At 48.8% G+C, this 16,732-nt stretch overlaps 1 protein-coding gene across 1 annotated transcript in view; it reads left to right on the top strand.

The window, feature by feature from the left end:
* The window catches only part of CTNNBL1 (catenin beta like 1), a 92,698-nt gene that overhangs the window by 64,838 nt on the left and 11,128 nt on the right, over window positions 1-16,732 (top strand). Inside the window, exons 12-13 of the mRNA XM_034787124.1 lie at window positions 6,774-6,871; window positions 8,731-8,811. Coding sequence (XP_034643015.1) covers window positions 6,774-6,871; window positions 8,731-8,811 — 179 coding nt within the window. The remainder of the gene's footprint in view (window positions 1-6,773; window positions 6,872-8,730; window positions 8,812-16,732) is intronic.

The raw sequence follows: 16,732 nt of genomic DNA on the forward strand, positions 1-16,732 counted from the left end.
AAGAAATCAATCTGTTTAAACAAATTTATTGCACCAATTTATTATTTTACCACCAACTTTTCAGAATACAACAGGATCCTCTTATGTGAATGAGTCTTAGTTTTAATGTTTTAAATTAGTGTTTTTAAATAGGGTTTAATTAGTTTTAAAGATTAAACTTTGTTTAATGTTCTTGTAATAAAGAGATTGTTCTGAAAAATAACATTGCTACGGGTTTGAAGGGAACTTTGCCTAGTGAGGTGCTCTAATCCTGTCTTGCTACAGGCTTTCATGTGCCCTGGACAGCTGGCTCTGACCTCGCTTTACCCATCAGTAAAATGGGAGTGATGCCCTCCTCCATCCTGGGCTTCCAAGGGGTAATTCATCTTTGTACCATTTTCAGAGTCATGGCTGGAGGGCTCTGTACAAGTGCAAAGTATTAACATAAATGAATAAATGCTAAGACTAGAAGGGACCATTATTGTCAGTAGTCTTACTCCTTGTGACTGCATAACACGTGCCCTAGAATTCCACACAGTCATTCTTGCGCTGAGTCCAATAACGGGCGGCTGAGCTAGAGCGTATCCTGTAGGTCTCTTTCTAATTTTGATATTAAATGATTTAAAACTCTCTTAAACTTCTTCCACTGGTTCATCAGAATTCATGCTAAGCGGGCTCTTGCCCCTTCCTTTCTTCTCCCCTTTCCACCAAGTGGGTGCTGTCACCGCTTTGATACCCCCAACATGTACAGCTCTCTGTCTTTGGTATGATGCTCGTTTAATCTGCATCAGTATTCCACTGGATTGTGTCTGTGCATGGCTCTGTCTGCGAGCTCCCTGCCCTGCCAGCCAGATGTCCGTTATAATGAAATTTAAAAAGGGGGGAAAATAATAATAAAGGCAGAGAGTGTAATGTTATGGCTTGGTTTGACAGGACCTCCTGCTGCTGCAGCTGCCAGTGCCAGCCATGGACTAGATTAATCTGTATTCCAACACACCACTACCGAAGTCAAGATCGATCTAATTAGGTATTTTAAGAACTGCTTGCATCCTAAATCTTCCATGTCCATCTTCTCTAGGGAGGTCTGTGAGGTTCTAAAGTGATATTGGACTGAGAAGAATCTCTGGTGCAGTAGGGGAGCATGTGCCATATGTGACCTACCTAGAACAGAGGAAGACTTAAGGGCCTTGTGCATTGCTCAGAAACAAAGGCGAGTCATAGCGTTGGTTACGAGTTTAACGGTTTAATCACATCTGGCCCAATACAGTGGAGAAGATAACGTTATCTGCTAGGATAGAGTATGGCTTAGAGTCCAAAGCAGAAGCTTTTGGTGACCAGCTCTGCTTTGCACTCATGCATGTCTTTGCAGACTCTTGGGAATCGGTTGCGTCCACACTGGGGAAAAAAGGTGGGTAGTTCTGATGTGTTAGCAGGTCAAAGGAAACAGTAGAAGTGAGCCTACTATTTACCTCCGCTTACTAACAGGCCTTGTCTTCATTCCAATTTCACCTCCTGTTGTTTACCGTGGGTTGGCTAGTAATGGTAAGAACACACCTTTTTTCCCTGGTGCAGACCAGGCTTTTGTGGGTCTGGGTTTGACCCTTTTTCAAAAGAGAAGCATCTAGGCCTGTCTTGCCAGGTGATTGTTCTGGGTGGGGCATCAGGGTAGGTAGCACCTTTGGCCTCTAACCTTCTTGTTTCCCTCCCCCAGACCAACATTTTCCATTCAGATTTTGCAAAGTTTCCACATAACAGGGCCAGTATTTATGGAGTTGATTGAGCTGTCTCAGGTGTAATCTGAGGGCCGTATGGGACCAAGGGAGTGATGAACTATGGCTTGTAGATGTAGGATGAGGACAAAGCTGATCAGCTGCAGGTTCCTCTGTTGATGGACTCAAAGCAGCAGCAGTTTCTAGTCAAGTGTGAGAAGATGCACCCATTTACATGTGTCTGGGTGTGTGCTGCATAGTGCTGCAGGTTCCTGGAAAGCTGTGAATGTGCCCTGTGGTGCCCAGCAATGCAGACGTGTTTGGGCTAGTACATCTCGTTGTTCCTGCAAGCATCTTGATTTAATTAAGTAGTGGATTCAGCCAAGCTTCATGTCCGCTTCGGTTTAAAATAAGCCAAGAATTGTCTGTGGCAGTTCAATTAGCTGTGTTCCTGTGCTGCCCATAGGTGCTGGTATTAATTGGGCAGTAGGGCGCATTAGAACATGTTCGTCGGAAATAGGCCAAGCAAGTGGAGACTCCTCCTTTTGGCTCAGAAATATTTTAGACTTGGAGAATAATTATACCATCATTTGGGAAAAGAGATTAAACAGAGAAGGCCAGATCCTGCCAGTGCTACCTGGCATAGTGCTCACTATTAAAAATGGTCCCATTAATGTCAATGAGACTGCTCCCAGTAGTAAGCACTACACCCACTAGTAAGTGTTTGTATGGCTGGGCTCATCGTTTTTGTTCATGCCATTGTATCGTGAAATAGGACTTCACATCCATGTGTCCGTAGAGGAAGCTATAGAAAGTGGGCAGGATAGGTGGTGTAGCCAAAGAATAAACACTGAAGCATTCTTAAGATGACTCTGTGTCCTTGTGGTTCTCCATAAATTCAGTGACTGAAAAGGTCTGAGGGGGCCTCATACATAACCACCTGATTGTGAGCTTGCGGGAGGTGCTGTGGCTAATATGTAGATGTTTAAGTAGAGGAATATTGAGGAGGAGAAGGGGGGTGACGTTCAGTTGCATAGGACGTTGGTTACACTGCTGTTGGAATATGATGTTTTAAAAAGGAAAGCCCAGAGAAGAGCTGCAAGAATTGACAGGAAGTCTGGAAAACCTGCCTTATGGCTTGAAGAGAGCAGCTTATTTAGGTTATCAACGAGAAGGGTAACAGGTGACCTGGTCTGTGTGTGTAAGTACCCTACACAAGAGAGGGCTTATAACAGAGGGCTCTTAAATCTAGCAGACAAAAGCAACAAGATCCAGCGACTGGAAATTGAAAGTCGAAAAATTCAAACTGGAAATCACATTTTTAATAGTGACGGGAACTAACCATTGACCAGCTATGAAGGGATGTGGTGGAATCTGTCATTTACAGTCTTTAGATCCAGACTGGATGTGTCTCTAAAAGACGTACTCTAGCTCATCCAGAAATAAGGGGCCGGATACAGAAATCACTGGGTGAAGTCCTCTGTGCTGTGGAGGAGGTTGGACAAAAAATCCTACTAGTCCCTTCTGGCCTCTCCATCTGTGAAGCTAGGTAGACAGACCCTAGGGCGTATCAGTGACAAGCCCACCTTGTCTGTATTCCTGAAGGAATTGGCTCGATGTTCAATTACTGACTGCAAATCCTAAAGAGGGGGGTGATGCACAGGAGAGAGTGAGACTGGTACATGGGAGCAGGATTGAGGGGCGGGGGGTCCTCATATTAGAAAAGATCAGGCTGTCCCGGTACAACAGGGAGTGAAGCAACTTCTTACTCCACTGGCAGCCCCCTCATAGCCTCCTCTCTCCGACACAGAGCAGGTGAATTCTGGCACGTCGGAAACACTGGCTTGCTTCTAAGCCAGCTGCTAGGACGTTTACAACTTTTTTGAACGCCGTCCTCCTCGTTTTAAGGACAGATGGGCTCAATAGCATTTGGGGTTTTTTGTCATCCTTTTTTTACATGGACAACTCATTTGATATGGGGGGTGTGTGTGGTGTAGTTGCCTCTTGCTAACCTGAAAGCCCCTCTGCCGTGAGCCTGCATTCACACAGGCTGCACTGATGTATCCATGGCCATCCTTCACCTCCATTTTATCCTGTCGAAATGACGGAGCAGCTGAATGGTGCCGGCCACCAGATAAACCTGTTATCTCCTCTGCTCTTCCTGCCAGCAGCTCTCCCCATCTCCTTGGTGCGTGAAAAACTGACACCACCTCCAGCAGAAATCTGTTCCTGAGAAAGCGACATTTATTAGTAGCAAATGAAACTGTGTGTATCTATTTTTTTGTGGTTGTTTTGCTGCCCTTATGTGGCACGCAGATAACCTGTGGTGCAAAGGGGCAGACCCCAAATTGGGGCATGGCACACTGATTACTTAGGTGACTGCAGCCTTTTAATGAAAAGATGAGCTGTCAGTTTATTTGAAAGTGCCATGCAAACAGATAAATGTCGTTTGTTCTTTGTACACCAGCGCAATTGAGCGAGGCTTCTCTTGGCTGCAGGCTAGGCAGAATTGTGGAAATGCATGTTAATCTGGTTTGATGGCAATGAGAAGATGATCCCTCTTCTCTGTATATTGCATTTTCTTCTGTGAAAATAACAAACCTTGACACCCCTCTCCCCCCTCCCGTCAGTGAGGCAGTGGAGGAGATTTTTACGGCCACTATTTCTCATCAATCTTAATCAGCAGCATTAAAGCAAAGACATCATTGAGAAGTTCTAGTTCAGAATACATTGAAATGTATAAAACCTGAGGTCTGTACTTAATGCATACTGGAAGGCAGGAAGCGATAACAAATGATTCAGTGAGGGAGAGAAGGTGAAGGCTGTCATTTTCTCTGTGGCTTTGTGCTTGCTTTTATCTGCCCTTATTTAAATGTTGCCCTTTGGTGCACTGCCCCGTATCTGACATTGGCACAAACTCTGCAAATGATTTGCACCCCCTGCAATGACCGTGCCTTTAGTGGGGTGATGCAGGGCATGTAAGTCAATGCAGTGTATACCTCACTGCTATTGTTTTCACAGCCTCCCATGAATCTGTCTCTCCTCTTCCACCCACCTTTGTGCCCCAAAATAAACGTGAATCCAGGCTCTGTCAGCACAGCAGTCTGCCATTGTCAATGTCTTAATGGGCAAAATGAAGGATGGGCAAGAGAGAGGAGCCGAGGAAAGCGTTACAATTGGAGAATTTGGCTAGAAAGGAATGGAGATGTTTAATTCACATTTTATTTGGAATACATTTAAAAACCTAGATTCTACCACAGAATTGTAGGACTGGAAGGGACCTCTAGAGGTCATCTAGTCCAGCCCCCGGGACATATGCAAGCACAGCCTGTCTTTCAGGCAGGTACATACCAAGTAGTTAGACACCCACATGAAGTAAACTGTGGGCACAAAGAGGGAAGTCCAGTTAAGATCAGGCTGAAAACCAGGCCCTGTGTGAGACCAGATTGTGCCTCGAGCGAGGTTGGGGCTGTGTATGGGTGTTCCTTCTAAGGCCAGCAGGGAGTCTTCCTTTTCTACTTAATGTAGCTCCTGGGAAGCCTTGAAAACCAGCATTAGAGAGCCACAACACACCCTAAAAGCAAAGAGGCCTAGAACAGAGCTTTCCCTTCCTGTGAGATGCTGAGTGACCTGAACTCCCATGGAAGGTGCCCAGTGCTTTGCAGAATCAGACCCTGGGAGTGAGACTGCTGCCATGTCTTGTTAGCAAGGATCTGGAGAGGAGATTCTGCTGTAACGTTTGACAGGGAAGAGCTTCTGAAGGAAGTGATGTGATGCTTGCCATGCTCTCTCCCCTCGCTGAAAACCCTGTTCTTCCTGTGGCTTTGGAGAACAGCATCTTGTTGTGGGACATCGGCATAGCTATTCATAAAGAGAACACCTTGAAGCTGTGACCTGCCACACACAAGAAAAGAATCCGGACAAATTTGAGGTGCTTAGTTCAGTTGCCCTTCAGACTCTGAAATTTAGTGGGGTTGAACATGAACTTGGGTTGCCTCTTGTGTTTTTGCACAGTTAATATTTTATTCTGTTCCAGGGTTGGGCTGTGAAAATTTTGACCCCTAAATGGAATCTAGAAGGCTGTAGAGCAGATTTATTTGTTCATTATTTCCTTGTGTGTTGTGCTGAATTTGTATTCCGAACACAGGATTTTCTGTAAATAAGAGGTTTGTTTGAAGGTTTTGCTCTAGCTAATGCCAATTAAATCTCTGTAGGAGCTGTATTCTGGCGTTCTTCTACTTTCCTTGAGCTATGTTGTTCTAACAACTGCTCCCTGCTTGGTAACGTAAGGGTCACTCAGCTGCCAGTGCCAGCTTCTGTTGAATGGAGCCTGGTTTGGGTCCAGTATGGCTGTTAGCCGTGAAAGAAGCAGCAACGCCATCCCGTTAGCTAGGATAGGAAGTGCCAGAAGGAGAGTGAAAGCTGCTGAGAGAGACCTCAGCCAGGGGAGTTAAACGGAACTAGGTTTGGGCTGTATTTTATAATGTCCCTTTTTTTCAGGGCTGCAGTTAACAGCAAGAAGATTCCAAAACAGGTTCAAAGGGCTGGTCTACACTGGGGGGGGGAATCGATCCAAGATACGCAACTTCAGCTACGTGAATAACGTAGCTGAAGTCGAAGTATCTTGGATCGAATTACCTGGGGGTCCACACAGCGTGGGATCGACGGCTGCGGCTCCACCGTCGACTGCGCTACCGCCACTCGTTCTGGTGGAGTTCCGGAGTCGACGCGTTCGGGGATCGATATATCGCGTCTTAACAAGACGCGATATATCGATCCCAGATAAATCGATTGCTACCTGCCGATACAGCGGGTAGTGAAGACGTACCCAAAGTAACACAAAATTTGATACAAGCCTAGAGGTTTTTTCAGCTTTCAGCTAGCTGGGGGAAGAGACAAGACACCTAGAGACCCATTCTTGCAACAGCTTCCCCATTCTTTTATAACCACACCCCAGATCACCCATGTGATGGACAGGAAACCCCTGCAGCTGGAACTGAAAGTGTGCCTCTTTTACACCTTGTCCCAGAGAGGAAATGATCTGATATTCCTGACCTGTGTGCAACTCTCTCTCTTCACCACCAGAGCATGTCTGTTCCATCCTGGCCTCCCTGCTGCGGAATCTGAGAGGGCAGCAGAGAACGCGGCTGCTGAATAAATTCACAGAGAACGACAGTGAGAAGGTTAGTGCGCTGGATGTCCAACGGTGCTCCCACTGTTGGAGTAGAGGGCAGGGGAAGATGCTTAGAATTGGCATGGTGCTAGCATTTCAGTGGCCGTGGGCCAGCCTGAAAAATGGGTCTAAGTTGCTGTATCTCCAGGGGTGGAAAAAAAACCAAACCCTACCAGTAGCAGTGAGACTTGGGAATATGTTAGTTACTTGTGCTAGCTGCTGGCCAGTACATGGGCTAGTGCTCTTACATTCTGCACTTGTATCCCTCGCCCCTTCCATGGAGTGCTTCATCCTTAGCAGGAGTGGCGTTTGGGCATGGAATTGTCCCAGAAGTACCACCAGCTGATGAGTACCCATCTGCAAAGAAGCAGCTTTTTCAAACCATCAGGTCATCTGCTCTGACTTCCTGCATTCCACAGCCACTGAAACCCCCCCAGTTCCCCCTGTATTGATCCCAGTAACCTTGATTAGACTAAAGCATTCCAGGCCTCAGGAGACCAAACTGTTGTGTGCCCCAGGGGGACAATAGGAAGGTGCACGAACGTCCAAGGCCCAGCAAGATACACCCAGCTGATCCCAGCAAGTGACCCACGCCCAACACAACCAAGGTCCTTGTCAGTCTAATCTGGGGAAAGATTCCTTCTGACTCTGAAAATGGTCATCGGTGTGAGCCTGAGCATGTGAGCAAGAATCCCCACCAAGCATCTGAGAATTCCCAGTACTGCCTCGGTGCACAGTCCACCCCGTCCTTAAGGATTATCATGGTCCTTCTGTGCAGAACACACCCATAAACCCTCAACGTGCTGTTCACATGCCTTCCCCATAACTGGTTCTCCCAGCTCCGGAAAGTCTCTCATATTGAAAGGCCTTGTTTAATTGCTTAATCCAGTACAACAGAGAGGGCCGCCTTAGCCTCTAATGTGTAACAGCGGTCTGAGTGGTCGCAGCCTGGCTGGACAGACGGCCACACGTGGGCGGCGGGTGGACCCCCCCTTTGGGGAGGCTAGCCCCCAGCCCCGACCCTTCCGCACTGAGGCCCTACGCGCCCCCTCCCCCCGCCGTGGCTGTGGCCCTAAGCCCTCCACCCCAACCCTCCCACAGCCAGAGAAGCCCCAGGCCCTCCCCCAACCCTCCACTGCCGGAGGAACCCAGGGCCAGGGCTAGCCCCAGCTGCGCCGGCCCAAACAGTCCCAGCCACGCCAACCAGCCCACCTGAGCCCCGGGCTGGCCTGAGCCAAGAATGGGAAAGGCAGCGTGCCTCCCTTCCCGAGACCTCCCAGCCACCCAGCGGCAGAACGCTGAGCTTTTTATATGCGCTATGCAGGTTCCAGGGTGGCCGAGCAGCCGGTATCTGCTACCCAGCTTCCCAGGCTTCATCAGTCGTCTCTCTCGAGTCCAGGGAGGTGACTGATGAACTCGGGAAGCTGAGTAGCAGATACCACCTCCTCAGCTGCCCTGGAACCTGCATAGCACATAATAATAAGTAAAAACCCACAACCTGGCATCCCATGGCTGTGTCTTCCCTGGCCTATTACACCTGCTGCACGTAGAGATCTGGGGAAAGTGGAGGGCCACAGATCAGAGGAGTGGGCTGAGCTCATGGCCTGGTTGCCCACCTTCTAGTGGGAGCTGATTGGATCCCGTTGTGATAAGGTGTAGAGATCACTGGCATTTCAATCCAAAGCATTCACCTGTCCAGCATTGGCCCCTTCCCGTTCTCACTCCTTCCCGTGTCTCTCCTGGGAGTGGCAGAGCTGTAAGCTGCTTTGTGGGATTTCTGGGAGGATGAACAGTGGAGTAGGAAGGGCTGAATACTGAGTGGAGTGGGCCTTTCTCTCGCTTAGGTCTGTGTCTCTCCTGCCCTCACAGGTTGATAGGCTGATGGAACTGCATTTTAAATACTTGGATGCAATGCAGGTGGCTGACAAGAAGATAGAAGGAGAAAAGCATGTATGTATCTCTTCCTTGTGTTGCCAGCCCGTGTCTCTAACACCTCTTCTTCCTCCCACTCTGAGCCCTCAGCCAGGGAGGTCTTTTTTTAATGTCCTGCACATGGCACGTTTTTGACTTGGCTGCCTTCTACCCACCCTCTTGCAAACAGCTGAATGCCTGCTTGCCTGCCGAGGAGTTTCTTCTGGCGGGGTGGGTATCCTCTGGGACAAGGCTGTACACAGGGGTTGACTGGCACGCTGCTGTTGGGCAAGGAAGACGTGAATCTCTGTGTAAGAAGCAGATGTTCCTGTCTATAGTTGCTCAGCAGCCAAATTGGTGAATTCCAGCTAGAGCACAGTGAATCCCCGAGCTCTGGCAACACAATTCACCACTCCAAGGACAGGCACCTGTGCTGGTGCCTCATGGGCTGCTTCGCGTCACGCCCACAGACTCTATCCCTTGTACAGGGCAGGTAATGAGAGAGCTCAGGGCGCTCTGCCTGCTGGGCTTTCTGGGACTACATTTGCAACGAATTCCTGCCTCAACCAAGCCAGTGCTGTGTGCTGAAACTTGCGCTTTGCGGCTCGCCGTGGTTTCCTCTGAGGGGTCTTCATTTACCACAAGCTCTGTCCCTGGACTCACTTTCTTTGGTTTTTACCGTATTTTTAAAAGTTCCATATCTGCTTTAGATTAGCCCTGTCTCTAAAATGTGCCCGGCCTTCCCTTCCTTCCTCTTACCCTCTAACTTCTAACTGTCTGCTTGTCACAACACCGTTCAAATGGCAGTCACCTTTTCCTGCTCAACTACAGCTCCACCGTTGTTTTTCATTTGCTTCCAGCTCTGTAACGCAGCACTTCTCTGTCCTGCCTCATTAGCCTTCTCCAGACAGGCATCCTCATGGTTCTCACACAGCTACTGCTAGCAAGGCCCCAGCATGACTGCATTGAGCAGGGGGGGGGCGGTATTTTTGTCTGAGAAACAAGGTTAGAACCATATTGTAAAATCATGCTTCAGCCTACTGGGTTAGGTCGGTCGCTCTGCAGCATAGTTGTCTAGCAAAGTTCTCTGGTGAAAATCCTTGTCCTTGCTGGCTAGGGAAGCTGATAGCAGGACCTAGTAGCAACAGCCGCATTTCAACACACGTGTAACTAGCTTGGATGTGCTTCCACCATGCACAGGCTAGGTGTAAAGTGTTTTGGATTAACATATTTGGGTTTATTTATTTGTGTGTGTGTATATATGTGTACACACACACTGTACAGTGATTCCTTTCATTCACTTTTACTAGTCTGAAACGTTACTGGGGCTGGCAGATGGGGGGGAGTTAGTGACATGCAGTGTGACAGTTACATGGTAATAGTCAAGGCCTCCTTCCTGCCTCTTTAGAGTCTTGATCAGCTGTGAGGGAGCGTCTATCCAGATGAGATGGGGCTGTAGCCAAAGACTGGTGTTTGCGCCAGATACCTACAGTGGCTCGTTCTGAATGACATGAGCTTTGGTACCATGTCGTATTTTCTTGGAACTGAAGCTGAAACAGACTTTTCTGAAAGAGACGACGAGCGGTTGGAGTCGGGAAGCAGCTTGTGGAGCTGTTAGTGAGTTTGGCCCACTTCCCACAAGGTTATCGGTATCCGCACTGAAGAGGGTGTGAAATTGATTAGCACTGACGGAGAGTAATCATGGCTGTGGCTCTCCCCAGCACATGAGCTGACTCTGCGTGCCGCAGGCTGCAAACCCCCCACCAGTCTCTGACAAACATCTGTCTCCTCAATGCAAAGGCCGTTCGCTGGGCACTGGCAAACACTCGGAGGGCATTCGAGCTCAGCAGCTTCGTGGCTGCTCAGAAAGGCGCCGGGGTGAGTGATGAATTGAGTCACATCCACTGCCAGCATTCAGGCTCCAAATGGACAGCTGCAGCTCCACAAATGAACAGCGGCCTGCAGCAAAACCACGTTTTCCCTTCCGTCCCCGCCATTGCTCCCGTTCAAACGCAGCAAGAAGTGATTGATTCTGTACATTTCAGTGTTGGTGGGTGGGGTTCAGAGCTCGAAGAGCAGGGCTAAGGGCACTGGCTGGCCCCTAGCAGAGTGTGGGCAGCTGCTGCTTAGAGCCCTCCCCCTCCCCCCTCCCCTCACTAGCTATTTATAGAGCATCTTTCCTCCAAAAGGATCTCAAAGCATTTAATGAATATTACGCCTGCAGAATCCCTTTAGCCCTCGGGCAGCTGCCAGCCAGCACGTGGTATGAAGGGAGAGGGGCACTTGGGGCCCAGGATACTTGGGTGGGGACCTTTCTCTTACAGTCAGTGCCAGGGTTCCTCAGCCTCCATGGAGAGCAGACAGCACCTGTAGCTAAACTGCGCAGGACTCGCTTCATTTATATGGTAACGATGAGGGGCTGAATTGACCCTGCCAAAGATAGAAATATTTCACCTTTGAGGTTTGCCCCACTCCCTGCTGTTCCAGCTCTGGGCCTCTCCTACTTAGAGATGAGTGGCATTAGGAAGCCCTGTGCATTCACTGAGCTCAGCACATTTGTGACAGATCTGTTCCACGTGTGCTGTGCCCAGCTCTCTTTGCTGCCTGACTTACCTGTTTTAGGGGCATGGGAAAAGGGGACCCCCTTGCAGCTCAGATCCTCCGTTAGAGAAGTGCAGCTAGAAAGGCAGCACCCTCCCTGCAGTGTTCTCACCACTCCCCTATGCCAGCTGCCCGTCGTTTGGAATGGCTCGAATAAATGGCTCCCTCTTACCCTGCTTCCCCTAGCTCTAGCGATGTTTGGGAGAGAGCAGAAATGTCCCCCATGTCCTTCAACCTTCTGCAGCACCTTCCATCCGAGCATCGCCAAGGCCTTTACAGGTATTCAGTTACGCTGCAGTTCCTCCCTGTGTAGAAGGTGTGTGTCTGCATCCAGGGGCGCCGGTTTGCACCTCGTCAAGGCTGGCAGGCAGCAGCAGAGCCAATCGGTGATCAGCTGAGGGATGGTCCAGTGATTAGCGTGCTAGTCTGGGCTGTGGGATACCAGGGTCCAAATTTTGCTCTGCCACACACATCATGTGTGTCCCCGGGCAAGTTGTTCAATCTCTCTGGGCTTCTGTTCTCCTCTGTGTCGTGGGGAGAATAGCTCTGTCCTGCCTCCCAGGGGTGCTGTGAAGTTAAATCCATTAAAGATTGTGACTTGCTCAGATCCTGTGGTGATGGGGGCCATAGAAGGGGGATGGATCACTTGAGGATTCCCTGTTCTGTTCATTCCCTCTGGGGAACCTGGCACTGGCCACTGTCAGAAGACAGGATACTGGGCTAGATGGACCTTTGGTCTGGCCGTTCTGATGTTCTAAGTACCTAACAGATTTTTAGCACCCTCTGCATGCTCTCAGCAGCTCCAATTTCCTCTTTCCCTCATAGAGGCAGGTCCCATTGGAAGCAATGTCCTTTTTTGCTCCACCATGGTGAGCACCAGGGAAGAGGCTCAGGAGGTGTCCTAACTGCAGCACTCACATTAATGCTAAAACAATTGGTCTGAAAGCTGTATTGTAAGCTCCTCTGGGCAGCGGCCAGGTCCCCAAGATGAGAGATCTTTCCAACATTTTATACTGTAAACTTCTAGGGAAAGTTTTATGGCGTATGTGAGCAGGGGGTCAGGCTGGGTGGTCATGGTGGTCCCTTCGGCCTGGGATTTTGTGACTCTGAGTCCTCCTGTTTATCCCTGTGCTTCGTGGGCCATGGGGAGAACAGGAATGCCTGCATTGTCCTGAACATGCGCATAAGCCTTGCAGCTCTGCGTTAAGACCATGACTATAACCAAATCTCATACTGGGGCTCAGGACAGAATCCACCCCCATATGCATGATGGCCTTGATGCATTCTGGGTTTTTTTTCACTTTCTTCAGAAGCATCAAAGATTGGCCAAAGTTGGAGATGGGGCTTAGGACAGCATAGACCAGTTCTCTGAGGTATACAGAGAATCCTTTCTTTGATGCCTGGCTTGTGTGTCTTGCTCACCTGCTTGAGCTCAAACTGGTCACCAGATCTGAGGTGGGAAAGGAATCTTCTCCCCTCCTGCCCTGGTCACGCTGGCTGGGACACTGGGTTCCTTTGCAGCGGTGAGTGTGGTTTGCCTGTTAGGTTCCTGTGGGCATCTCACCTAAACAATTCCCTGCCAGGGTAGGGACCTCAGGCCTTGGTGGCACCTCGGTCCCTCCTGTTCTCTATCTGTGGACACAAGTTTAGTCTTTTGAGGACTGCAATGCGTTAGTCTAACTGAAGTCATTGGACTCAGCGTAGGGGGTCTGAGTGAAACTGACTGGCCTGAATTACAGAGATCAGACTTAATGGTCCCTTCTGGCCTTACGCTGTATGGAATCTATTACATTAATAAATTTGTCCTACAGGTCCTAGCACAATGGGTCCCAATCCTGGCTGGGATCTGTAGATGCTACTGTAATATTAAATCTCTGTGCATTCTCTGTGCTGCCAAGGCCATAACTGAGTAGCAGAAGCCCGGCAGCCCCTCCCAGAAAGTCCTGTCCAGCCGTTTTCCTTCACAAGACAGCTCAAAGTGGCTGCGGATTTTGGCAAAAAGTATGGCGTGCCGTGCAGTAACCCACGAAGGGCACTGTGACTCCACCCCTCTATTGGAAACGTCCAGTTATGTGTAAAGTTGCCTCCCCTTCTGGACCAGGTGCTGAGGGACAGTAGATAGAGGTTAGAGATGCATCTTCCTTCAGTTGGTCATTTCAAGATGGTTCTGCCATCAAATGCCCCCATCAGAGGGGAGTAGAGACAGTTTCTGAGTTCATGGCCCTGTTGTGTCCCTCCCACTTTCCAGGGAGGCAGGGGGTCAGTCACCACAGCACAGTGCGCATTAGTGGTTATTCACAGGGGTTATGGAATAAATTTCTGCTCTCCTTCTGGTTCACAGAAATAAGTTGTCTCCCCTCTGGATGCCTAGTAAAAAGCGAGTGCATTGGACACTAAAAACTGCAGAAGTGAGAACTGGGAAAGGCTTGGAGGTGTCTGCTTGCTTTGTTTTGGAGGCCCCATTCGGCTCTGAAGTGGCTCAGGGAGCGTGGTCTTGTAGAAATAGGCAAAGAGAGCAGAGACTCCCCTAACGCTGATACCCACAGGACACCTACCTGCACATACCTACTGTACACCAATCATCAAACCGTCTAACACTGGTGCTTGGCCCTTCAGTACTGTGCTCTGCCACTCAGGGTCAACATAGTGCCCGAGGCCTTCACCGAGGTGATGGGCGTGAGGGGAGCTGCCCTCAGGTTTTGCTAAGATTCCATGCTTAGAGAGGCTTAGCCCTCTTGGCTTTCGCCTTCTAGGTAACTTCCTAGGCAGAGCTTCACTCATGCTCCTAATTAATCTTCTGCAATGAAGGGCCCTGTTCCCAGAGAATCTGGATCTACAGGTCCATATCCCCCAAAGGTTCATTACTGCCTGGGCTGGGATGAGTGAGACTTTGATCTACTCCTTCCGTAGATGGATGAAAGCCACGTTATGCAGGGAGCTTGAGAGGCTAACTTAGTGGAGCAGAATTTGGCCCAGTATGAGAGTTGGCTTCATGTCAGTATGGCGGAGCTATGCACTTGCTGCTGGATTGGAAGTGATCAGGCGATGAGTTAGCAGCATTCACCCTAACAGCCATGAGAAGCCAGGGACTTCCTTTTCCAACACCAGTACGTCTTAGTGCTTTTCAGACGAGTTTCTAGCAAATAAAGCCTAGAAAATATCGAAGTCTTGGCTTGTGAGGGAAGTGTCTTGTTCTCTCTCAAGCTCTTTAATCCCGTCTGTAGGAAAAGGTGCCGAACCCCCTGGACTCTTAGCTCCGTCTAGAAGGAGATATAATTATAGGCAGCAGTAACCGCAGCGAGCTCTGAAAAGGGAAGAAAAAGGCAAGAAACGGTTTAATATTTTTTTTTAGTTCCACAGAAAATTATGCTCAGCAGGTTTATTCAATAAAATGTTCTCACCAGATACTTTGCACTATAATGACTTACAAATTACATGCTAATTGTGCTACGGTTAAGTCATTCCACCCTTGAAAGGACAAGATGGACTGAACTAGAAGTGAAGCAGTGTCCACAGATTTTGATAGCTTAAATGGGGATTTGTATTAGTCTGGCATTTGAGTTCAGTTTGAATTGCATGGAATTGAATTGAGGGCCAGAGATAATGAGGGGGGTTAATGTAAAGTATAAGCAGTGTAACTATGTTCCCTGGAGGGCATGCAGATTGCAGAATCTGGCTACAGTTACGCAGTTGTTTGGTCGTCTTGCTGTCTGTATTGTGAGCTTCTTCAGGAACAAGCCAAGAGACTAAAGTGAGTTTTATAAGCTCTACTACTGGGATTGCTGTGTCATTTAGACAAGTCATGTTGAATGCCCTGTCACACTTCCCATTTCTAGCTCCCAAAGTTTACCGTATCTGCATATGTTTACTGGTTCCCTGGAGGTGCTAGGCATTGTAGCAAACAGTGAGCTTTTCAGCTATTGCAGATCGGCCGCTCAGTTTACAGATGCACAAGCACGTCTCGGCAAGTAGGCAGAAATGAAGAAAACTTCACAGACAGTGCAGTTGCTTTCTGTATGTAGGTTTGAGCTCTCAGCTGTCACCTTCACATGACCTAGATGTAGACCTGCCCTTTTGCCTGCAGTAGGAGCTGTGACCCCATCCAGGAGTCAGTCCCAATCCTGCATTTCAAGGAACATGATGGCAAATCAGTGTGTGAGAGAAGCTGGGAGATCAGAGTGTCTGTTTTCACTGAGATGACAGGATGCAGGAAACAGGTTCAGTGCATCTTTGGCATATTGTTCAAGAACACAGGCTGCATGGAACAAGTCACTCTCCTTTGGTAACACCGTATGGGGCCTGCAATGCCTTTTGGACTCTGAGTGAATTTGCCAGGGCCCTTAAGGCTGTTTCTTTACAATTTTTTGAAACAAGATAAAAGATGTGGTGTTAGCTAACACGTTCTCAAACTCTAGTGGGGACGAGGCTCCGTAGGGGAAAATCTAGACTTTCACTTAGCCACCTTAGCATGTGTTAAAAAACATACTGCTTTGGCTACACTTGGCTTTAGAACATATGCATTAGCTTAACGTTTCACTTTTAAATCGCAGTTTAGACAGCTTATAGGACTCCCCTAGTGCATGTGGGTCACAGCAGCATAGCTAGGCCCTACTGGGATGTAGGGATGGAATGCCAGGTCTTTGGTGTTTTGTAGTATTATCTGTCTTCCCCTCTCTCCGTTTGCTTTGCACATTGTTCCAGTTCACTGTGCAATTGGGCTGCTGTGGTTTGAGAGGAAATTGCAAATCTTTACACTTGATCCTGGTCATTCCTGATCCTCCTGGTGACTGATTTACACCCCAGTTCTCTGTTGGCTCCTCCTGCCAATCCTACAGGCATGTACTCCGCTCTCCATCCCACGGGCTTCTCTTTTTGTTCTGGGCTGGATCAGGCATTTCATGGTGCGTGAGTTGCTGGGGGATACCTAACTCACAGGATGTGCTGAGTGCCTCAGTCATGAAATCACCTCAGGAGTGTGGCAGACATCCTTCTTCCTTGCCTTTCCCCTCTCCCCACATGAACCTGCCCAACACGGCAGGGTGAAGGGAACGAGGGGATGAGCTGCCTACATTAGTGTAGGATCCAAGGCCTAACAGCAGTTTTCATGTCCGTGCCTGAAGTGATGTATAATGTTCTGGCTTTTAGCTCTATGCTTTTCTTAGGCTTCTCAGGGCTGGTTTACACTGGGAACTTACCTCAGCATTGTTACATCTCTCAGGGGGGTGAAAAATCAACACCCCTGAAAGACGTAAGTGTATTGAGCCTGACCTACCCCACCCCCTGGTGTAGACAGTGCTAGGCCAGTGGAAGAATTCTTCCGTAGTTACCACCTCTCGGGGAGGTGAATTAGCTGTGCTGA

Source organism: Trachemys scripta, chromosome 12, assembly GCF_013100865.1.
Source record: "Trachemys scripta elegans isolate TJP31775 chromosome 12, CAS_Tse_1.0, whole genome shotgun sequence".
Lineage (NCBI taxonomy): Eukaryota > Metazoa > Chordata > Testudines > Emydidae > Trachemys > Trachemys scripta.